The 25,520-nt window shown below is 38.5% G+C and overlaps 1 protein-coding gene across 5 annotated transcripts in view; it reads left to right on the top strand.

The window, feature by feature from the left end:
- SYT16 (synaptotagmin 16) overlaps positions 1–25,520 on the top strand; it is a 261,099-nt gene that overhangs the window by 69,042 nt on the left and 166,537 nt on the right. Inside the window, exon 1 of one of the 5 annotated variants that reach the window (XM_082734931.1) lies at positions 20,767–20,998. The exons of the other annotated variants lie outside the window; for them this stretch is intronic. Within the exon in view, the coding sequence (XP_082591057.1) occupies positions 20,983–20,998 (16 nt within the window). The 5' untranslated portion in view covers positions 20,767–20,982. Of the gene's footprint in view, positions 1–20,766; positions 20,999–25,520 lie in introns of those variants that run through there. 5 annotated transcript variants of the gene reach the window in all.

The following is a 25,520-nucleotide window of genomic DNA, read 5'->3' as shown; positions in this document are numbered from 1 at the left end:
CCTACCTTCCAGAAAGTGGTTGCTTTTCTGTTTCTAGAATTGCTGCTCTTCTTCTTTCAATCTCCTGTTGAGTTTGTAGGTGTTCAGAATGGTTTGATAGCTATCTAGCTGAACTCCTGGGACCTGACAAAATTTAAGTCTCCTACTCTTCCACCATCTTGCTCCTCCCCCTAGAATATAGAATTTCTGCACTAAAAGTCTGGTTGAGACAAAGATGGGCCTGATCACCCCTTTGTCCTTACAATGAACAGAACTGCACTATGTGTGAGGTGAACTGAGCAGAGTGGCTGTTCCCTCAATAGCCATTTGGAACATGGAAAGTTGAATTCCAGTCCATTGTACAAATGGCCTTTAAATATATGACCATTTTATTCTTGCTCTTGAAAATACTCTTTGAGTATTTTCAGTAAAACACCTGTTAATGCTTCCTGAGACCTATACATTAACTTAGACTTGATGTTCTTATGAATGATTATTGTCAATGAAAATTTACTTCATTTATAGATGAAATTGCATTAGGTATCTTTTGGCATGTAATAAATTACTCTATAAGCTGGCAGCTTAAAACAGCAAACATGTATTATTTCACAATTTCTCATGTCAGGATCCCAGGAGTGACTTAACTTTGTGGTTCTGGCTTAAGGTCCCTCATGAGACTGTGGTTAGAATGTCAACAGGGGCTATTATCATCCGAAGGCTTAACTGGGCCTGGAGGATCTACTTCCAAGCAAGCTTACTCATATGGCTTTTGGCTGGAGGCGACAATTCCTCCTCTTTCCATAGAGCTGTTCATGGCATGACTACTCCTTTTCCCTATAGTGTGCAATCCAAAAGGGAGAGCAAGGCCACAATAAATGATTTAAATTAGTCTCAGAAGTCACATACTATCATCACCTTTTCCATAATCTATTGTCATACCTACATGGGGAGAGACTATAGAAAGTCATGACTACCAGGAAGTGGAGATCATGGGGGCCATCTTGAAGGCTGGTTGGCTGTCATAATATCCTTTCTTTTATATATATATATATATATATATATATTCTTTATAATTAGAAATACCACTTTAATACACCATTAAAGTATTTCTACTTTTGCATATGGCCATATTCCTACAAAGATTCAGGCCATCTTAGGGATTTTAGGACCACATAAGAAGACATAAATGTATGAGGAACTTTTGTGCTTAGGTTTTGTAGATTTTTTTTCAGATACATTCTGAATTTAAGACATTGTTGCTCATTTAATGTGAGCCCCTTTGTTTCATAAACCTCATTTGAGTAAGGTGGTGGGACAACTCTGTAGGATGTTGCTTACCTGTCTACAGCAAAGAAGTTTATGGCAAAACTACTTAGAACTGGTTGGGCGATGCTCTCTTCCTAGTCTGGGCTCTGTAGTGCCTTCCAGCTGTGAGCATCTCTCCCTGATTAAAAATCTAGTGCTTAGAAATTTAGGATTAAAAAAATATATATGAAACTCAAGCCAGCTTCTGCATCTGGTGCTCAACCAAGAAACAGCAATCCATTTCAAATACTGAAATCAAAATGAGCTATACTGGATATTTATGACTATACTTTCAGAGTAATACAAGGAATTTTCAAGGTAATTTAGACTATGCAATTTTTGTTCCATATGCTTACTTTAAAACCCCCAAAAGATGATTATATACATGGTATATACTTCCTGTTTAGTTTCCTGTGGCCACCATAATACCTCAAACTTGGTGGCTTAGAACAAGAGACATTTATTCTTTTATAGTTATGGAGTCCAGAAGACCAAAATCAAGGTGTTGACAGGGGTGTGCTCCCACTGAGGGTTCTAGAGGAGAATCTTTCCTTGCCTCTTCCAACTTTGGGTGGGTCTAGGTGTTTCTTAGCTTGGGTTACATAAGTCTGATTTCTGTTTTTATGTGCCTTCCCCCTCTTCTCTTTGTGGGTCTCTCCTCTGTGTCTTCTAGAAGGACACTTGTCATTAGGGCTCACCTGCAGAATACAGAATGATATTATTTTGAGATCCTGAATTACCTCTACAAAGACTTTTTTTGGTAAGATCATATTCACAGGTCCTGGAGTTTAAGATATGAACGTATCTTTTTGGGAGCCACCACTCAACCCACTATGTGCTTCTTTACTATAAAACTGAAAACAAATTATATGTAATACAACTTGTAATGTCTGGAGATAACTATCAATTTTTCTTTATCAGAGTATTTGTGGAGCCTTTAGTCAAGAATGTCTAAGGTAGCATTTAACCCTGTTCTTCATCTTGTTCATACCTATGTCCTTTTTTCTTCTAACATGCCTGTGCATAGCTCTCTAGCATGCCTCGTCCATTTCTTTACTCCATGTTGAACTGTGTATCACAGTGGGTTTGTTGGTTTTTGACGCAGTGACTACTATACAATTAAGTCTTCAGTTTCTGTTTGCTTTCATTTAAAGTTCAGTCTTAAAGACGGGGGGGGGGGTTCTGCCTGAAATTTGACAATGGTATTTTCATTATCATAGCTATTTCTCTTCTTACCTGCTATTGTATCTCTATAAATACAAGTGCTCTAGCTCTTTATTATTTTTTCAAATCTGACATAATACTTTCTTAATAATTTCTGCAAAATATCCACTGTCTAAAGTTCTAAAACTTGAAGGTAGTTTTGATGAGATGAGGGAGTAAACCTCTATGTCCAATATTGAATGGTTTTCTACCATTTTTCAGAAGCTGTTTACCTGAATTTGTTTTCTATATTTCATTTTCATACGTTACCCTGAGCTGCTGTCTGTCTTTTGGCAACAACAGGCTGTTTCACTGGGATTTTGCTATTGAACAGTTTCTTGCCCATTTACTAACTGTAGGTAGTTCCTTAAATCTACCGACCTGGATTTTTTTTTAAAATATAATTTTGTAAGGTATTTCCTCATACATATTTCTTTTATCCTGATGGACCACATCTCACAAGAATTCCAACTAGGTAACAGGATACCCCTATGGGTGCAAAGGTTGAATTTTGAAGAACTGGACACGGACTAGAACCAAATGTGAAAATCTGTTACCAAAGCTAGACACTTGCCAGAATGGTTCAAGACTGTTAGCTTAAACAGAAATTCAACCATAATATAGGTATTTTTACTTTAGGTCTAGAAGTCAAAGTTTGGCCAATTTAGAAGGGCATTTACTTTCTTAGGGTTCTGGATTGCATTACTCCAGAGTTGGAAAAGCAGGTGCTCTCCCAAGCCCATCCTCATTCAGTCAAATGATGGTTGTTTTCACTTGGAAAAAATCTACAAAAGAAGATGCCAGCTGATTTGCATCATTGAAATGAAAAAGCCAGGGCAGATGAATAAGAGGCTTAGAGGAGCTGTGTCCTACGTGTTTAAGAAAAAGCTGAAAGCAGAGCAGCTTAAAAAATTGAAAGCATTAAAATCAATATTTAAGAGGTTCATTTAACCATAACAAAAACACCTTAGCAACAGACTTTTTTTTTATAGTGCTTTGCAAAGGAAGTGGGGCTCTCTGGGCTAGGATTGGCTGCTCAGTGCAGTGAACCCATGAAAAAGGACTTGATGTTCCATTGAACTGGAAGCAAATTACGTTGCCAGGGAAACCAGCCCCTCTGTGCTTCTCAGGTGAAAGGATGTTTGATCTTTAAAACAACAGAAACAGGGGTTTACATGATGAATATTATCTGCATTGTCCAAAAAGTGCAGTTAGGGTGAAACAAATATATTATTGCTGCAATTACTAAATGATTATAGAGGCAGAAAATTGTTGCAAAGTCATTTGGTACGTACCTTACAAAGGATGCTGGCAAAAATTTAGCTGCAAATTCTTTAATGTCATGAACATTTTCAGTATGATGACAAGAGTAGTGTGTCTTGAGGTGTAATGCTATTTTATAACTAATCTTGCTCAACTAGATAGTATTCGGTGGTATTTCTCTGGATGCATGACCCATCCTAGGAGACTGATTTATTAAACCTTGCCTCTAATTTGAAAAGGTTTCTCTAAGTACTAAGAAACACAGAGTTACAGTTGAAAAAGGGAATAGGGGGAAACTTTGAAAATTTGGGGATTGGATAGGATTAATAAACTCATTTTCATTTTGCTTTTGACATTTGGAGACTCTTGTCACATTGATAGCATTGCACAAGTATGACATGGTGTGTACTTATGACCAGTGAGTCACTTCTTGGGTTCAGTTTCAAGAGTCAGTTTGCATTATCCTGTGCTTGGGGAGCTGTTTGAATTATTGAGTTAAGACAAGGTTTATGGCCTTTATATTTGCTGTCTAGCAAAGAGTGTTGAATAATGAACTACATTTTTAATCAAAGATTTCCTTTTACTCCAATCCCTTATTTCCCAATAGGCCTAACCTGATTTATTATGCTGAGTTACTCTCTAGGAGGAGTGTGTGTAACTTTGGCTTTCTTCTGAGAGAAGATGAACATTGGGGAAGCAGAAAGGGAAATAACAATTTTGACTTTTGGAAGTACTTGAGTTTTGGGGTAGCCATTCATTTATCCATCTATTCATCTCTCCGTCAGAAGCTTTTTACTCCAAAATACAAAGTACTCAAAGGAGCTACAAAGACCTAGTTCTCATCATTGTAATGTCTTGGTAGGGACAGATAGAAACACAATAAGCTAAAGCTGCTATAGTGTTCCAGCAGTAGTGCCCGGGATGTGGTAGGCACTCAAGAAATAGTTGTCAGATGAATAGACATATAAAGTACAGTAGAAACATGAAGTAGGGGGTGATAGATTCTACTGGGGAATTTGGAGTGTTGGTTCTTCCTCATTTCATTTGGGTCTTGGCTCAATATGACATCCTTTTAATATCCTCTCCCTGTTGCCATCCCTGCCCTGCAGATACCTCGAATCCATCTTTTTTCCTTACCTCATTGTACTTTTCTTCTTAGTATTTGTCATGACTTGAAAAGATGACATACATTGATTTGTTTGTTAGTTTGTCTATTACTACCACTTGACTATGAACTCTTGCATATAAGGATGTTGTCTTGCTTGCTGCTATACCCCAAAAGCCTCAGTGCCCAGCACATAGTGCATGCTCACCACGTATTTGTTAAAAGGATAGGTGAATGAATGGATGATGACTTCTGGAAATACAATATATCACCCTGGAAAGATGAGAACTTATTGATTTTATATTTGAGTCTCCAAAGACATAGTCAGTGGCCTTGAGGAGACTGGTGGGCTGGCAAAAGATTTCTTTTTTGTCTTATACTTTATAATATTGCCATTAAGAAAAACAAATAATGTCATATAGTTAAGAGTAGAGAGGCATGGAATGCTGGTATATACTATGAGGTGTTATGCAACTACTGCCATTTTTCATGTCTTGAAATGAAACAATTTCTTGTTGTTAGAAATTAAAGAAAATATAATTTCTTGTTATGATTATGGACACTGGAGTTGATTTACCTTTCATTTAGCCTCAACTGAAGATGACAAAGAAAAGAAAATCAGATTATCATTTTTAGGGCAGCACATTTTGGGCTGAAGAAAGGTTGTCGACCACAGAGCTGAAGGAAAGATCTTACATCTGTACATGTTGAAAATACACCAGGCAAAAAAATCAGAAACAAATCTATAAATACAGAGAACAAAGTGATGGCTGCTACAGGGGAGGTGGGTGGGGGGATGGACAAATTGAGTGAACAGGAATGGGAAGTACATACAGGCTTCCAGTTATGGAATGAATAAGTCACAAGGATAAAAAGCACAGCGTAGGAACTATAATCAGTGGTATCTTAGTAGTGTTGTACGGTGACAGATGGTAGCTACACTTGCAGTGAGCATAGCGTAACATATAGAGTTGTTGAATCACTAAGTTGTACCCCTGAAACTAATGTAATATTGTCAATTATACTTCAGTTAAAAAAATAACAAAGGCAAAATGGATCTTCATTATGAGAAGAGGGCAAAGCTTGGATTTATCCAATACAATATCTTTGTTTACAAACTTGCTTGTTGCAGTGGCAAGGAAAGGAAGCCACACAAGATTGGAGAAGTTCCAGGTTTACTGGCAAGTCTAATATTTTGAAGCAGCCCTTAGAGAAATCTGTTAGGTCACATCTCTTTAATATGCAGATAGATGAAATTACTCAGACATCTTGGGATAACCTCTCCTGTCTTTCCTATTTGGGACACCCTTTTGGAGAAACTTAAAAAGCTACTGATATCTTTGTCCATCAACAGATGAATGGATCAAGAAGATGTGGTATATATACACAATGGAATACTATGCAGCCATCAAAAGAAATGAAATCTTGCCATTTGCGACAACATGGATAGAACTAGAGCGTATCATGCTTAGTGAAATAAGTCAAGCAGAGAAAGACAAATGTCATATGATCTCCCTGATATGAGGAAGTGGTGATGCAACATGGGGGCTTAAGTGGGTAGGAGAAGAATCAATGAAACAAGATGGGATTGGGAGGGAGACAAACCATAAGTGACTCTTAATCTCACAAAACAAACTGAGGGTTGCTGGGGGGAGGGGGGTTGGGTGAAGGGGGGTGGGGTTATGGACATTGGGGAGGGTATGTGCTTTGGTGAGTGCTGTGAAGTGTGTAAACCTGGGGATTCACAGACCTGTACCCCTTGGGATAAAAATATATGTTTATAAAAAATAAAAAAATTAAAAAAAAAGCTACTGATATCTTTGAGATGATATAGGGAGTTTTATTCAATTTGGGAGAGCATTAATCCCTTTGTAATATTTTTTATATCACTTCAACATTGGAAAAACCTCACGATCTCTGAAGATCAGGGCCAAGTGAAGTTTTTTTGCCAGGCAAAACTCCAACTGGAAGGAAAAGCTTGGCCTCTGAACCCAGATGAAACAAGAGGAAATGTATCTATTTTTGTTTTGATGAAGCAAAAGCTCCACGTGTTGTGTTGTTGCTGAATCATGCTGTCTTTATGAAGGCATCTCATTCAGTCCCATGCATACTATTTTAGAACTCTTTTAAGACTCCCCATTTTTATCTCCAGTCTTGCCTTGAAATACGGACTTACTTACCCAAGTGACATCCTCACTTGGATGTCCAGTAAGCATCTCTGATTGAATGTGTATAAGAAAGACTGTTTTTAAAAAAATTTAAATTCAATTAGCCAACATGTAGTACATCATTAGTTTCAGATGAAGTGTTCAACAGTTCATCTTGCACACAACACCCAGTGCTCATTGCATTATGTGCCTTTCCCAATGCCCATCACCCAGTTGTCCTATCTCCACACCCATTTCTCCTTCTGCAATGCTCAGCCTGTTTTCCAGCATCAAGAGTTTCTCATTAAATTTTCCCTCTCTTCCCCTATGATCCTCTGCTTTATTTCTTATATTCCACATATGAGTAAAACCGTATAATTGTCCTTCTCTGGTTGACTTATTTTGCTTAGTATAATACCCTCCAGTTCCATCCACATTGATGGAAATGGTAGATATTCATCATTTCTTATGGCTGAGTAATAGTCCCATATATATATATATTAATAGTCTCATATATATGGGACTATACTATTACTCTCTATATTATATTTTACTATATATATTATATACATGTAAATATATATGTGTGTGTGTATATATATATATATATATATATATATGTATATTTTTTTTTTTTTTCTGCATGTGGCTGTCCAATTTTCCCAGCACCATTTGTTGAAAAGACCATCTGTTTTCTTTTTTTTTTTTATTTTTTTATTTTTTTTATTTTTTATTTATTTTTTTTTTTTTTAAGATTTTATTTATTTATTTGACAGAGAGAGATCACAAGTAGGCAGAGAGGCAGGCAGAGAGAGAGAGGAGGAAGCAGGCTCCCTGCTGAGCAGAGAGCCCGACGCGGGACTCGATCCCAGGACCCTGGGATCATGACCTGAGCCGAAGGCAGCGGCTTAACCCACTGAGCCACCCAGGCGCCCCAGACCATCTGTTTTCCATTGGACTTTCTTTTCTGCTTTGTCAAAGATTAGTTGACCATAGAGTTGAGGGTTCATTCCTGGGTTCTCTATTCTATTAATTGATTGATATGTTTGTTTTTGTGCCAGAACCATGCTATAAGACAGATTCTTGATTCCTCTTCACCACCTCTTGCTCCTAAAGCTTTTCCAGGTTATATGAATAATGCTGTCTGGTTTCTGGGGTCAAGAACTTGGAGATGTCCTTGACTCCTCCATTATCTTCAAACACTTCTAATCTATCAGCTGTATATTTTACCTTTGCTCTATTTTCAAAATTGTATCTACATCTGCTGCTGTCACCAGGTACAAGCCACCATTATCTTTCTTTTAAACTACTGAGGGAGCCTCCAAACTAATCTATCTTTTCCCATCTGTGCTCCTTCTAGCCTCTTCTCTACACAGCACTAAAATGAGCTTGTTAAGCTGTAAGTGTGGCCTTGTTACACTTTGGCTCAAATCCTCTGATGGATTCTATCATATCTAGAATCAGATCCAAATTCTTACCATTGCCTAGAGGATCATACATGATCTGACCTAACCTCATTTCCTACTGTTCTTCTTGCTATGTTCCTGATCACTTAGTCTGGAAGAAAAGTCCATCACTCTTTGTGCCTAAACTTTAATTTTTCTTTATAGATTTGTGGTTTGGGGGAGATATTGAACAATGCCCCTTCTTCTTGTCATGTTCTGAATTTTATAAATAGGGCATAAGGAAAGTCAGATGTTGAACAGAATATCAGCTTTTTTTTTTTTTTATGAGAAAACTGATGGATGAACATGGCTTTAAATCTTTGACCAAGAGGGATATAGCAATAAAGAAAACAAAGACCCTGTTTTCATGGAACTTATCTTCCAAGGTGATTTTTTTTAAAGTTTAAAAACATTATCAAATATATATCATATATATGTTTGCATCTATGTGTGTGTGTGTGTATGTGTGTGTGTGTGTGTGTGTGTTATATCTTTGTTTCATGTATCTATGAAAGAGCCATGAAATAGGACCATAGCATGAAACTCTCTACAACTAGAAATTCAAACATCAAATTTCTGAAGCATCTGATAGGTATGAGTTTAAACTATTTTTTTTTTTTTTGAGAGAAGTAAAAAACTTCCTTGGAACCTTTTGTCAAGGAGGAGTTAATTCTTGACTGAGCCACCCAGGTGCCCCTCTGCTTGGACTTTTATAGACCCCCCCATGAAAGGCCTGAAACTATTTTGAAATAGCTTAAGTCTTTGCTAGTCCCCTCAAATCCCTGCTATTTTCTGTGTGCCTGGATTGCTGCAAGATGAGGACATGTTCCTAATCTTCTGTTAAGGACACTGGACTCTGCACCATGTCACTACAGCATCACTCTACCCTGTCTATAAATATGGATGCTATGTTAACAAGACTTATTGCTAATTTAATGGCAGTGGAGTATAGGCTTATGAGCCTATACTCATGCACAAAGAATGGTATTGAAAACAGGAAAGATAATTAGAGTTTAATAAATGGTAATTTGCTCAAAAAAGGAGTTAATTCTTTATTTTTTTGGTAAATGTGTGTGTGTGTGTGTATGTGTATATACACACACACAAATAGCCAATTTGTAAATGTGTACACACACACACACACGCACACACACACACAAATAGCTAAGGATTAGGTATATATTTTTATTTCCCAGAGCACCATGATGGATGATTTTTTTTTGATCAGGTTGCCACTATAAAGGAAATAGATACCTATAAGAATTCCACTGCTGGAAAATTGCTTCTGTGTCATGGAGTTCAGTGTGACTTTGCCCTGTCACTTGATCTTCCGATGGCCAGAAATGTACAGACCTTTGGGAACACTGCAGAATTTGTTTGAAGGTTGCTTTTACTTGGAAGACCTGTATATTAAAGCATGGATTATTAATCCTTTCCATGCTGACATCAGTGCATCAGTGATACAGTCTTTGCCAAAGATGATCTCATGGATTTGAGGACAAAGGAAATGGTACAACATGAATTCATCCAAATCTTGAAGCATTCTTCCTTGAAACAAGCCTGTCTGTCTGTCAAGGTGAAAGATGGGTGCTTTGATTCTTGGCTGCTGTTTGTCATTTATTTTTTAGGACTAGTTGCTATCAAAATGAAAAGTTGCTTAAATATTAAAGATGGCTTGAGTTCTATTTCAAAATCATTTCATAATTTCAACTTCTTATTTAAGTCAAACAATTTCAACCTTCACAGTGAAATTTACCTTTGAGCAGATTTTTTGGGGGAGACAAAATTTGGATTTATTTCAGTCATTGCTCAGAAAATACCCATTAATTTTTGCATGAAAATGAGAAACATGACTCTTTGTAAGCCTGCTTGTATTTTCTACCTATGTGAAGGAAAGAAATATCCAGTCTGCAAATGCATTGCATGCCAATGTGTGTGTGTGTGTGTGCTTTTGCTCATTTTCCTCTGCAGAGAGCTTAGATTCTCAGAGAGGTTTGTGACCCCAAAAAGTGAAGCTCACTATCCTAGAGAGTTCTGTTCATGCATGGAAATCTATTGTATTGCTTACACAGCATCGATTTTCCTTCTTCTGGCAATTGTACCTAATGTCTTTGGCCATACTTAGTACATGGTATGGGAGACCTGTGACCTAGCTCTAATTAAGTCAATGAGTCTAACCATCCTCTGAACCACAGGGACAAGCAAATGACCCTAATCATCTGATCAGAGCCAGTGCCAAGATTTTCTTTCTTTCTTTCCTTTTTTTTTTTTTTTTTTTTTTTTTTTGAGATATTGAGGAAGGAAGCACTCTTCTACTGGATTTGGAGCTATAATGATCAAAACCTGGAAGTGGGTGCTGTCACTGTAGGGGAAAATCTTTCAACCTGAAAGTGAGACCAGCACAACTGACAACAGAGACAAGAGTTCAAGAATGACAGCTTCTTGGTATTGCCTGTCCATATGATGATATCTGATTTTAAGTTATGTGAAACAACTTGTTTTTTCACCTAAAGCTACCTGAGTTGGCTTTGTCACTTGAAAATAAGAGTCAGGACTACTATGTAGCAAGGCTCTCCTAATTATAAATAAACACAGAACTATAAACTATAAGTAATAACAAAGTCGGGAGTTTTTTAGTCTTAGTAACCAAAACTTTGGCACTGAAGGATTTTCAGACTGTTATATGTCATTGGTCATTATTAACATAATTGACCAAGTTTGAGTTTGTTGTTTTACATTAAATACATTTTTGCCTCCATATTACCCAGTCATCTTGGTAAGACAAGTCCAGGAGATCTGAGTAGTCAGATGAGGAAGATACGGCAGCTATCCAAAGCAGTTGCCAAAGTAGGAGCCATATACTGCAGCAAGGCTAACCTAAGGCAACCAGTGGTGATGTCTGGTAACACCTGGGTATAAAGGAAAACAAACCCAAATGTCCAGTGATAAGGAGGCTGAGAAAATAATGGCATATTCTTGTGTTGAGCTACCTAGTATTAATAATTATATTTCAAGTATTTGCTTATAGTCATAGAAAGATTCATGATCTACTATAAGAAATATGTGAAATTTTATTTTTTAATTTATTTTAAGAATTGTAATTCAGTGTAGTTAACATAGTATTATATTAATTTCAGGTGTACAATATATTGATTCAGTAATTCTATACATTACTCAGTGCTCATTATGAAAAATATGCTCTTTATCCCCTTCACCTACTTCACCGCCCCCCCCACCCATTCACCTCCCCTTTGGTAACCATCAGTTTGTTCTTTATAGTTAAGAGTCTGTTTTCTGGTTTGTATCTTTTGTTCTGTGTTTGTATGTTTTTTTTTTTTTTTTTGATTTACATATGAGTTTGATCATATGGTATTTGTCTTTCTCTGACTGACTTATTTTGCTTAGCATTTTACCCTCTACTTCTCTCCATGTTATTGCAAATGGCAAAATTTCATTTTTATGTAATATGTTAATAATATTTTTAATGTACTATTTACATATATGTATGTATATATACATTTCCCATATCTTCTTTGTCCATTCATCTATCAATGGACACTTGGGCTGCTTCCATAATTCAGCTATTGTAAATAATACTGCAAAAAACATAAGGGTATATATATATATATATATATATATATTTACTGTTTTCATAATCTTTGGGTAAATGCCCAGTAGTAGAATTATTGGATTGTATGGTAATTTAACTTTTAATTTTTTGAACCTCTATACTGTTTTCCACCATGGCTGCACCAGTTTGCATTCCCACCAATAGTGCTTGAGGGTTCCTTTTTCTCCACATCCTTGCCAACACTTGTACCTTGTGCTTTTGATTTTAGCGATCCTTAGGGATGTGAGGTGATACCTCATTGTGGTTTTGATTTGCATTTCCCTGATGATGAGTGATGCTGGCATCTCTTCATGTATTTTTGGCCATCTGTATGTCTTCTTTGGAGGAATGTCTGTTCTTGTCTTCTGTCCATTTGTTAATTGAATTATTATTACTATTTTTTGGTTTTGAGTTGTATAAGTTCTTTATATATTTTAGATACTAACCCCTTATCATATATATCATTTGTAAGTCTCTTCTTCCACTCATTAGGTTGTCTTTTAGTTTTGTTGATTGTTTCTCTTGCTGTGTAGAAGCTTTTCATTTTGATGTGTTCCCAGTAGTTTATTTTTGCTTTTATTTTCCTTGCATTAGGAGACATATCTAGAAAAATGTTGTTATGGCGTATGTCAGAAATTATTGCCTGTACTCTCCTCAAAGATTTTTTTTCTGGTTGCAGGTTTCATATTTAGGTCTTTGATCCACTTTTGTACATGGTGTAAGTTTTGTACATGGTATAAAGAAGTGGTCCAGTTTCATTCCCTTGCATGTAGCTGACCAGTTTTCCCAACACCATTTGGTGAAGAGACTCTCTTTCTTGCATTGCATATTCTTCTCTCCTTTGTTGAAGATTTAATGACCATATGATTGTGGAAGCATGACATTTAAAAAGAGTATGCTTCCTTTAAAAAAGATTTCTTTTTTTACAAAATACATGAATGCGTATAAATATTAAAACATTTTCAAAGGTACCTCTGAGAATGCAAAAAAAAAAAAAAAAGATTTTTCTCAAGGGGGTGGGATTAGAATGATTTACCTTTTTTCTTCCGCTGGTTTATGTTCTAATTTTTCTAAAATGAATATGAATTGCTTGCATTAAAAAAAGAAGCAGAAGGTAGCTCCTGAGAGAGAAAATTACTAGTATTGCAAGCACGTAGGCAAGGAATTTTTAGGTGTCAGAGAAATGTAGAGGAGAGAATCAAAAGTTATAAAAAAACATTTTTCTAACTTTTGGAAATAATACAAAACCACAGCATATGGGAAGGATTCATAGAAGAAAAGACAGATCTTGGAATGTGGTCTTACAGGTTCAGCATGACTATGGGTGATCACTATTTTAAACTTCCTTTAGGAGTTTCCAATTCAGTTTGTTAGGTAAGTTTTTCTTCAGTGAGGATATATATTAGCTTTGATAAAGTACACATGTTCCATGAAGAGACCTACCTGTCCATCTGATAGAGATGTATTGATAATAAGAGGTAAACAAGAGATTCAGAGAAGCACCACTCTCTTTCCTACCCTCTTCCCATTTTTCTAAGACAGACCTTCATCTCTCCTTTGCACTAATGCCGCAGCCTCCCAGTTGGTTTTCAGATTTCAATGTTTTTATCTTTCAAGGAGATTGTATTAGTTTCTTATTGCTGCTTTATAAATTTACTGCAAACTTAGTATCTTAGAACTATAGTACACAGATTTATCATTCACTTCTGTGATTTAGAAGCCCGAAATGCATGTCACTAGAATAAAATCAAGGTGAGAGCAGCCTGATTTTTTTTCTGGAGGCTCTAAGGGAGATTTTTTTTTTTCTCCTTTTCCAGGTTCTAGAGGCTCTCCACATTCCTTGGTTTGTGGCAGTTTTCCTCCATCTTCAAAGCTGACAGTGGTGGGTTGGGTTCTTCTTATGCTACCATTTCTCTGGTTTTCTCTTCTGATTTTCTCTTTCACTTTCAAGGAACCTTGCGATTACATTGGACTCCTCTGAAAATTTGGGATAATCTCCTATTTTAAGGTCATCTGATTAGCAACCTTAATTCCACCTGCAACCTTGATGCCCCTTGGCCATATGAACTAACATTCACAGTTTTTAAGGATTAGGACATAGACATCTTTAGGGGGCTATTATTCTGTCTCCCACAGATGTTATCAACATAGCTATCAGAAAAAGCTGTCTAGTATGCACCCCTGGCCAGATCTCTGTCCTGGTTAAAACCTCTTTGAGCCTCTTATTTATCCAAAGTCCTTGGCTTCATATACAAGATTTGTCACCCTTTGATTTTGCTCTTATCTCACTCTTCCATCTTCCCATTACCTCCCAGTTTATGATTAGGTAGTGCTGAACGCATAGTAATGTGCATTCCCCTCCCAACCTTACATATACACACATGGCCATTTCACTCTCTTGTGCCTTACGTGGTACTGGTAAATTTGACTTTCATTCATCTCATTACTGCACCTGGTTTTTCTCCTACCACCCTATTTCCCTTTGCTGACTCCTCTTCCTTTCCTGATTTCTAAATGTTGATCTATTCAGAGCTTGGTTATAACCTTCCCCTTGGTCTCCTATCTTTTCTTAAATGATCTCACCCATTCTCCTGACTTCAACAACCTGATGATTCTCAAATTTTTATCTCCAGCACCAGTCCTGTCCCATAGCAACTAGCACAGAACCTTGCACAGTAAGCAATGAACAACTACTTTGTTGAATCAAACAGATGCTCCTGTGTTGCTTCGTCATTATCACGTAACTCATGTTCCTGTCGCAGTTGGTTGTCTTAAAACCTTTTCCTTCTCCTGATTTTGCCCCTTGACTCAGGTCCAGCGTCATAGTCCTTTATTGCAAAGGTCACAGGCTGCTTCCTTATTCTGACTGCACCTGAAATTCTCCTCTGAGAAGCCATCTGTACTAATCACAAGTGAGGGGGCAGTTCTAGTCCCGTTCTCCCCAACAGGAAACTTCTGTGTTCCTGTTGTATTTGTAACCTTTGCTCTGAGGGCAGTGTCAATATTTAGTTTTGTGTCAACTCTACATATTTATTCGTTCTTAATTCTTTCCTCAGCTGTCTGCATTCCTTATTGAATATTGTAACCTGTGGTGGTCAGCTGCTTCCCTGAGCCCTAGTAGTTTTGTTGATGAGAGTAAGGGCCTCAGAGCCATAGAAGAAACATTTTGCTTGGATTCTTCCCATTTCAATATCATCTAACCCCAACCAGCTACTCTGCAGGTTGTTATTAGTCACATGGGGTGCCCAGCAAGAGAGATATCAGTCTGTCACCTGTGGGGCAACAGCCTCAAAGCACATGTCGCATCGGAAGTGAGATGAAACAGTCAGTACAGTGGTAAGAGAAAGGACTTCAGAGCAAACAGACCTGATTTCATGTCTTAGCTTGAGGGAAACACCATTTTACCCAAAGCAAGTATTTCTATGAGTGTTTTTTCCTTGGCTTTAAAGTGGACCCAGGGTTCTTATGTCTAAAATAAGACTATCTAGCATGTATTTAATAGTCAGTTCATGGTTTCAGAAAACAGAGCACACTTAGCACTCAACCTAGTGCTAGGGGAAGAAGTAAAGAAGTACTTTATAGATTATTTATTTATAAATTCTTATTGGTGGTGATGAAACTAACGTTAGAAAGAGGTTGTTTTCCATTCCTCCCATTCTCCATGCTGGGAGAAATGGAAAGTTATTAGGGTAACAAAAGAATATTCCAACTAGTTGGGCCAGAAATTATGGGAACTATGGTACCAAACTCATTCATAGGAAGCACATCAGTAAAATCAACCAGCTATCTCTTTAGTCTTTTTATTTTTTTAAATGCGATGTGGCTGAAACTACATTGATCTTGGTGATAAGTTATATTGATTTCTACTGCTCTGGCTTGTTGCACAAAGTTAAACAATCATTTCAGAGATCCCAAAACTCTCTTTCCCATATTTCTTACTTTCTCACCTCACCACTAGATGACAATCCATTCCTGTGTTTTAGCCAATGGATGAGGGCAAACACTTTGACTTAATTGTTGTGTAGTTGTTTACTATTAGGTGTCCTAGTAAGGACAATTAAGTAAATTTTCTGAAGGAAAATTTCATTTATATCTTCTGATCATCCTAATGTAATTGTTGGGATGCAGTACAGTTGATTATCTATGTCAGGCAAATGGAAATGTATTTTCAGCTTAAGTGTTTGTCACAACTTAATTATTTAGTATTTAGTATGCTTTCTAAAGTTCTTGAAAATCATACTGTAACTTTTTTTTTTTTAAGATTTTATTTCTGCAAGAGAGAGAGAGAGAGAGAGGGAGCGCACAAGTAGGGGTGGGAGGGTCAAAGGGAGAAACAGACCCCTTGCTGAGCAGGGAGCCTGACACAAGACTCTATCCCAGGATCCCAGAATCATGACCTGAGACAAATGTAGACACTTAACCAACTGAGCCATCCAGGCACCCCATACCATCACTTCTTTATAAAGATTCAAAATCAACACATTATAATAGGAATTTGACCATGTTGACAAAAAGATTGTAAGATCCAATTCATCATTAAGACTACAATGAACATATTTTGGGACTTCTGTCAGTCTTCAAAGAAAATATTTTTTGGTTTGGACAAATGCAAAGTTTCTCTCAAAAGTTAAGTCTCTGTCAAGCAAAGTTAATACTTATATAAAGTTGTATATGAAAAACCACTGTCCGTGCTGAATCAGGAAAGGTATAAAAAGACATTGCAAGTATTTTGACATAAAAGTTGAGGTGGTGATTTATGCATATTATACAGTTCCTTCAAATGAATTTTTTGATGCTCTTAGTTATATCTAGCACTGTGCTTAAGGGCCATGGAGAGATAAGAAGGAAGATTATAGTAAAGAAAGAAGACAGAGGTTGGGGTCATTTGGATGAAGCTTATTTATTGAGATGATTAAATCAAAGCACCACAAGACTCCTAATAATTTGTGGGTCTTTGAGAATATTTGAGGGTATTTGAGAACTTTAGGCCAAGATAATGCCTGGGTGCCACCATATATATTCTACATAAAGAACTTCTTTGACACTTTAGTTAATGCTGTTATCTATTTTTTGCACCAAGGTGTGCTGTTTGCTTCTTGGGTTACCACATTTTCTTTTCATGTATGGTATTCTCTTACTTATGAGGGACATAGCAAAAACGTTCTTCAGTTTATTGTTGTGCAAAATGTCAATGGCAATACTTGCCTAATAGAAAATACTGCACAGATTGAGTAAGTTTGCTATATGCTAAATTCAGCTACAAGAGGCAGGAAACCCCAACTTATGGTGCCTTAAACAAGTTAAAAGTTTATTTCTCTCTCACCTAAACAAACTCCAGAGGGAGTTTAGTTTTGTCCCATTGTGTTAGCTTCTTGATCATCAGGGACGCATGCTGCTTTTGTCTTCCTGCTTCACCACCCTTAACACATCTTAAAGTTGATCTTAAGACTTGTGTTTGTATCTCCTTGGCCGGCTCTTAGTCATATGACCTTATGTACCCTTTGGGAGTGCTGAAAAGTGTCATCTTTATTCTGGCACGGCCATTTGCCCAGTTGCTAATCGGTGGTTCTATTCCTAAGGAAGAAAGAGAGAATAGGTGTTAGGGGTAAGTAGCAGTCTCTGCCATGGCAGCCTAGGATAGTGTCTGATGTAAGATGTTCTTCAATTGCTTTTTCTCGTCTGTTCCTTCCTCCGTTTCTCTTCTCTCAGCTGTTTACACCTGGGATGAGTCTTCTGTGTAGGTTGGAAAGTGTTAAGCCTGAAAAGAGCTTTTTGGCAGTACAGAAGGAATTCCTGTGGCCAGTTTCAGTTAATTTGTGATTGTGGAAGAAAATCTTGGCATAGATTAGTATCAAATCATGTGTTGTGCAAAGAGTGTTCACTGTGGACACAAACTGATGTATTAGCATTTGCATTTAAGTAGCTAATTATATTCTCAGCATTTAAAATTGTGGAAAACAAACACTTTCCAGAATTACTTCAGAAACTATTTAGCACTGCATAGACCCATTGTAATTAATAGATGAGAAAGAAAGAATTCTTTTGCAGGATTTTTAGGAGCATATAATTATAGTTTTCCTAGGCACAGTTTTCCTATGTGTTCTCTTCTTAGGATAATTTCAAGGTTAGGCTTTATTGTGGCTGTCTTTCATGTTTTTGCTTTATTTTCCTCTAATGGTCTGTGATGCAATGATTATGTTCCTCTCACTCTTCACTTGAAGTGAATGAGTCAGAATTTCTCTCTTTGAAGGTGAAGACCTTAAAGAATTATCTGAAGGATCTATGAGGGCTTGCATATGACTGGTGCTTTATCTTCAAGGGAAAGGAGTTGTTTTATTCTCCATTCTTGTGAATATTTCACAAGAATGGGAAACTAAAGAAAAACTTGGAAATTCTAGGACTGAAGTCATGGCTCAAATTGTATATACTTTATGAGGGCAGAGACTTTTTCTGCCTCAAGACTGGCTGTCTCTGTAGAATGTGTAGAATACACATATCAGTATATAGTGTATCAGATGATATACTATAGGCCGTCAATAAAAATATTTTGCCTAAATGAACAAATTGAATAAATGAATCACCAGCAGTGTTGGTGATATAGCTTAGTAGCACATGTTGAAATATATAGTTTTTCTTTTAAAGATTTTATTTATTTATTAGAAAATAAGAGAGAGAGAACGAGTATGGGGGGGTGCTGTTCAGAGGGAGAAGCAGATTCCCTGTTGAGCAGGGAGCCCAATGCAGGACTTGATCCCAGGACTCGAGGATCATCACCTGTGCCAAAGACAGTCCCTCAACCAACTGAACCACCCAGGCACTCAGATAGAGGGGTTTTAATTGATTTAGAACTCACTAGGAGTTCATTTGTGACTTCCAAAAAATTGAGACATTAAGTGCTAGAAGGAATTTGCTTACTCAGGGAGTAAAACAAGGTCAATCCTGTCCAAATTAATGTGCACAATCAAAGTAGAATATGTGCTGTGCCTGGTTGAACTTCATGGGAGCCTAGTCTTTAGTCTTTAGTGCCACTCATGAGAGACACAGGCATACAGGCATTGAAATACAATCTCATCATGGAATCTCAGATTGGAGTGGACTTCCGAGGTATTTATTCCAGTTTCTCTTCTGGTTCTCAGATCTTCCCAGCAACATAGCTAAAAAGTGAGAGTCCATTGTCTGTACCTTCCCAGCAGTGGGCAGCTCATTCAATTGGAGACATACCATTTCATGTTTTAGAACATTCTGCCTCTATGCTTTGGGAAAAGAGGAGTGTGACCAAGAAAATAAAGGAGTGTGAAAACAATGTCTGGTGAAGGTCAACTGGAAGGAGAGCACCTTCCACTCTTTTGAAGAGCTGTAATGAGAAAGAGGAATTGTGTGTGTGTGTGTGTGTGTGTGTGTGTGTGTGTGTGTGTGTGTGTTGGCTTAATAGAAGAAGTACACTGAGGGGTTGACCAGATATTACCTCTGAAACAAAAATTCTTTTTTAAAATTTATTTACTTATTTATTTATTTGACAGAGATTACAAGTAGGCAGAGAGGCAGGCAGAGAGAGAGAGAGGGGGAAGCAGGCTCCCTGCCGAGCAGAGAGCCCAATGTGGGGCTCGATCCCAGGACCCTGAGATCTTGACCTGAGCCTAAGGCAGAGGCTTTAACCCACTGAGCCACCTAGGCGCCCCTGAAACAAAAATTCTTAACCTGGAGTTTGAGGACCTCAGAGGGCTTCATGGGGTTGGATCTTACAGGAACGTCGATACATTCTATTAACAGATTTAGAGTATTTGGTTTGTCTATGTTTATCTTCTGGGAGAGGGTTCACAGCCTTCATTAATTTCAGAGGGGGTTCTTAGCCCCAGTGATGTGAACCACTGTGGTGAGGTTTATAACTTTAAGTGTCTCTGCTTTTTTAAAAAGCATGTGTGAAAATAACAGGCCAGTTCTTTCATACATAGGGAAAATAGACTACTTAGACATTCTGGAACAATATCTCAGGTATATTTATATGACTCCTCCTGTACGAAGAAGGAGTGTTTAAAATATGCTACAATTCAACACTAATGGCCCTTCATGCCACATAGATTCATGTTTCCACTTTTCACAGAGAAAGAGCTCAGTTACTGCTCTTGGCTTCAGTTTTAACTATGACCTTCTCTGATCCTCCAGGTTTTAAATTCCAGGAAGTGTGACTTCACCTCAGCCTGAAGCTTTAAGAGCTATTCAGTAAAGAAACGAGGGACTAATATTTGGGAAATAATGTATTTTGATTCCAGATTATGATATTCACGGGACACTATTTTGTCTCCATCGAAAGCCCCAGCTGTGGTCTTGAACTTGCTTTTCATTGTAGAGGCTGTAGGTGCAAATAAGAGAAACAAAGCACTCTTATGATTAACCAAAATATTTGTGGCCAGAGTCTGAGCTTAGTCAGGGCAGCAAATTACATCTGTCCCCTAAAGGGAATAATTACTTGCCATTTGATAGCAAATGAATAAAAATTTGGAGTCAATTTATCAGGAAGATAATTTTGCCCATAAATAATGCCACTGAACAGGTGGTTATGGAGTCAAGAAAGAATTATTAAACAGTTCAGGCAGAAGGTTCCAATACCTATCATGGTGAGTCAGACCAGTTTCTCTACCTCCTCTTTAGCAAACATTCTTTTGGTGACTCTCACAACTCATACAACAAGCTTTACTTTCCCTTCTAGATAGATGGGAGTTACAGTTTTGTGTAGTTGGAGTGTACATTACTGACTCCCAAGGAGGGTAAAAAGGCATTAGGACCTAAAATTAGGAAAACAATTAATAACCTAGAGTTAGGAGGAGGGGAGGTGTGGGTGCATTTTCAAGGAATATTTGGGTAGCAGCGAATCAACTCTTTCTCAAGGAAATGTCATGCCTGGTTTAACCTGCTTTGCAGTTGTGAATGTTGCACGGAGCTGGTGAGTTGTGAACAATTCTTGGGCTAACATTGGTGTTCTAAGGGAAGGGGATAGTTTTCTTTGAAAATATTAAAAGAGCCCTAAGAGTATGAAATTGATATTTAATCTATTAGAATTTTGTTTTTTTTTTTTAAATAGGTCCCCAAGTCTTTCTCTCTCTCTTTAGATTTTATTTACCTCTCTCACACACACACACTCACACACACACACACACACACACACACAGAGCGAGCAGGGGGGTGGTGTGTGGCAGAGGGAGAGGGAGACGCAGGCTCTCCACCAAGCAGGGAGCTTGATGTGGGACCCAATCCCATGACCCAAGCTGAAGGCAGACACTTAACCAGTTGAGGCACCCAGGTATCCCAAAATGTTTTAAATTAATTTGGGAATCTTTCAGGGCTGGGGTTTTAACTCCTGGTGGATCTGTGTCATGTTAGTTCATCTGACTGTGGGAAGAGACAGAGAGGTTCGGAGTTGGAGCTAGACAAAGGCTGGAGGTGGAGGGACGCCTGAAAAGGAGAGAAGGGACGTTTTGCTTTTGCTTTTCCCTCTCATCACTAGAGATAGGAATGGACATTCAGGGACCTTGAGGGAAGCAGGTGTTAGAAAGTTGTTTGCTGGGGTCCCTGAGTGGCTCAGTGGGTTAAAGCCTCTGCCTTCGGCTCAGGTCATGATCCCAGGGTCCTGGAATCGAGCCCCACATTGGGCTCTCTGCTCAGTAGGGAGCCTGCTTCCTCCTCTCTCTCTCTGCCTGCCTCTCTGCCTACTTGTGATCTGTCAAATAAATAAATAAAATCTTAAAAAAAAAAAAAAGAAAGTTGTTTGCTGTGCAACAATTGGCAGCGAGATAGTATATAACCCAAATCTCACATCTCTGCTCATGTCAAGTTTCAAACTACTTCTTGCCCTTGGCACAGCCTCTCTGCAACCTCCTTTCTGTGTGTCCAAATACCTATCCAGGTGGGATTGTATATGAGGATTAGTGACCTATGGTCCTCAGAAATCCCAAGAAAATGCAGTTTAGCATTTGTGGACACCTGATTCTTTTCCATCTAGGTGAGAAGGCCAGTCTTCTGGGGCATTGGCAGGAGCAGGTGGTGGCAATTACATTTCGTTCTCATTTGCAAAGCTTGTTTCTTTGCTATAAGATTGGCTCATGTTTGTAGATATTGGGCACTCCTCCATTCAAAGGTACACTGGAGGCGTCTGTTTATTTTTTTAATCACCTGGGTGAGGAACTGAGCATTGCTCCCTTTGGGGGCTAGAGCGTAGATACCACACAGCTTGTTATCAGGAACATGATAATGAGGATAAGTACATAAATAAGGATGAAAGCACATCTCAAAGCACCATCTCTTGCAGGAAGAAAGGCGATTTAATAGACACAAGCCTGACACTTCCTGTGTGCACAGTCATTACTGACAACCCGTGAGTGTGGAGAAGTACTTTGTACTGGGGAGCAAGGACATTGGTAAATGTCTATGAAAAATCCACATGTTAACCACGCTTTTGCTGTCTTGCCTCTTCAGTGGTGGCTTACTTTTGCTTTCCTATCCATTCTGAGGCCCAAAGGAACAGTGATCCAGAGACTACTAGTGAAGAAACTTGTGGTTATTATTGATGTAACTATTTCTCCCAACTGTGCTTGGGATCTCTCTGTAAGAACCCGTGGAGCAGATTCTACCAAGTTTGCATGCCAGGCCTGCTTACTAACTTATCAGGTTTGGCAGACCAGAAAAACATTGTTGGAGCTACTGGAAGTTTGAGTGGTGGATATGAAATGAGGAAAGAAAATGCTAGGTGTCTATGATGTCATACAGTGAGATGGACCGGAGGAGATCAAATGTGTGTGTCGCAGGTAGAAGAGAATGTGTACTGGTCACGTGGAGAGGACAGATTCAGGAAAGGCCACATGAGGAAGACTAACCTGGGGGTTGTGTCATTGGGTAAAGCAGTAAAACAGCCGTGGGCAAGTCATTCTCTCTGTTCCTCAGTGGCCTCCTATGGAAGGGGTGGCTGACGTCACTCTTAGGACAGGTCTGGATCCAAATACTATCCACATCCCTCTATCTGGACTTCAAATGTTTCAGGGAAGATTATTTGCTTCAGCCATAATTGGACAAAACGAAAACTGACACCATCTTTCTTCTTTTAAACACCCCCCCTCCCTTTCCTTTAGTCCCTGAATTTACAGTGAAGGCACATCTGCAATATATTAGATTTCTGTTAGTACTGCATTGCAGAACATTTCTGGACAATATGTGTTACTAGAAGCTCGAATGCGACTGTGGGTGATCAAGTGGGTTTTCTTAGTTTTCTCCACGAGTGCTTCTAAAATGCATTCCCCCAAATTAGCTGTAAGAGTGATTTAAAACTTCTGGTAGCTTAAATGTTTTCAAATGTTGTTTAATTGCCTTTTTTTTTTTTTTTAAACTGAGAGAATAGTTAAGACTGTTGGAAATATACCACAGCATTTGTGGAACTCAGTTCACCAGATTGAATTATATATAAAGCAGTTATGTGGTGCCATTAACTTAAGGCAGTACTTTAGAATTTCTGGAAACATAAGGCACTTTCTTAGCCTAGGGATTTAAATGAATGAGAAAGGGGCCAGCTTGGTTAATCCACCTTGGGGATAGCCCTTCTTGTCCCGGGTACTGCTCACCTCTCACATTTTCAACCTGTGGGCTTCTGAGTACAAATTGAGAGATCCGTAAAGAAAGGCTTTTCTCTCCTCTCCATGTGATTCACGCTGGAGCAGACAGCGTAGCGTGGCCCGTTTGTCTCCTTTGCTTCAGCTGGGAGCTTTCTGTGCTGCTGTATCTCACTTGTTTTCATCCAGTCCAGACCTCCTTCCAGACCATCTGCTCATAGAGGCAAATGCTACTGGGAATGTCGTCTCACACTCCCAAGAGCTTCTCATGAATCCACGAAGATATCTTTCTCTCTCAGCCGGTCCTTTGCATGTGTCTCCCATCTCTGTGAGTGGTAACAGCTCCCATCTGCCACTTAGGCTCCAACTCGCTCCCCATTTCTGATTGGCCACCAAACCCTAGAGGTTTCAACCTCATAGCTGATGGAACTGCCTTCTCCACCCTATCCTCATTGCTGTTGCCAGACTTGAGGCTCTCATCTGGATCAATGTCATGATTTTTTAATTGGCTTAGTAGGTAGAATAATGCCCGCCTCTCCCCAAGAGGTCCATGTCCTAATAATCCCCAGAACCTGTGAATATGTTAGGTTCCATGACAAAGTAAGTAAGATTGCTAATCAACTGACCTTAAAATCTAGAGAGTAGCGTAGATTATGCAGGTGGGACCAACATAATGGCAGTCATCCACGCAAGTAGAGGAGGGAAGCAGAAGCAGAGCTCAGAGTGATGGGAGCGGGGGACTTGACCTGCCCTTAGTGGCTTTGCAGGTTTGGGCTGCCCATCAAGGAATCTGAGCTGCTTCTACAAGCAGAAGAAGGCAAGGCAATGAATTCTCCCCTAGAGCTTCTGGAAAGGAAGGCAGCCTTTTTGATGCCTTGGTCTTAGCCCAGAGAGACCCTTTGTGGACTTCCGACCTACAGAACTGAAAGATAATAAAGTTGTGTTGTTTTAAGGCACTAAGTTTGTGATAACTTGTTGAAGCAGCAATAGAAAACTCACACTCTGACCTTCCTACCTCTCTTTTGCCCCCATCTCAATCTATTTGCAGAACTCATGTGACTCCCCTGTCTTTAAAACGGGTGGATGGTTGCCCCACACCCTCATTATCTGTGTTTACTCAGCGTCTCAACACTTTACACACATGAGGCAATGAATCAGTGTTTAATGAACACATGGAAAAAAACATCCCATTTTCAGCATCTTGGTCCAATTCATGATTTTTAATTTGAGGAGATAAAAATAAGGTAACCAACTGATTTTTAGTTTTATATATCCCTTTCTGGGGACAGGATGAAGTAAAAATATATACTGTCTTGTCTTCTTTTTTAAGCTTCTATTGGTTTTAAATTACATTGTAGCGTTCTCTTATAGGCGATTTGATAAATTAAAAAAAAATCCACAATGAGGCCACTCAGAGCAGACCACTGTTATTATTTTGATGTGTAGCTTCCTACTTATATGTCTGCGTCTGTATTTTTAAAAAAGGATATTTTATGTATTTTTAAACTTAATGTAATGTGGACATTTTTCTATTGCCTTTTTAGAGGCTGTGCAGAACTCCTTCGTGTGGCTGTACCAAAATTCGTTTAACACCTTTCTCATGTTATTGAACTTTTGCTTCCAGGTCTTCTTCTTCTTCTTCTTCTTTTTTTTTTTTTAAAGATTTTATTTATTTATTTGATAGACAGAGATCACAAGTAGGCAGAGAAACACACACAGAGAGGAAGGGAAGCGGGCTCCCTGCCGAGCAGAGAGCCTGATGCGGGGCTCCATCCCAGGACCCTGGGATCATGACCTGAGCCGAAGGCAGAGGCTTTAAGCCACTGAGCCAACCAGGTGCCCCCAAGTCTTCTCTTTTATGGACAGTGT

The sequence above is a fragment of the Mustela nivalis genome, assembly GCF_964662115.1.
Source record: "Mustela nivalis genome assembly, chromosome: 6".
In the NCBI taxonomy this organism is placed as follows: domain Eukaryota; kingdom Metazoa; phylum Chordata; class Mammalia; order Carnivora; family Mustelidae; genus Mustela; species Mustela nivalis.
This window is presented reverse-complemented; position numbering and strand designations above follow the sequence as displayed.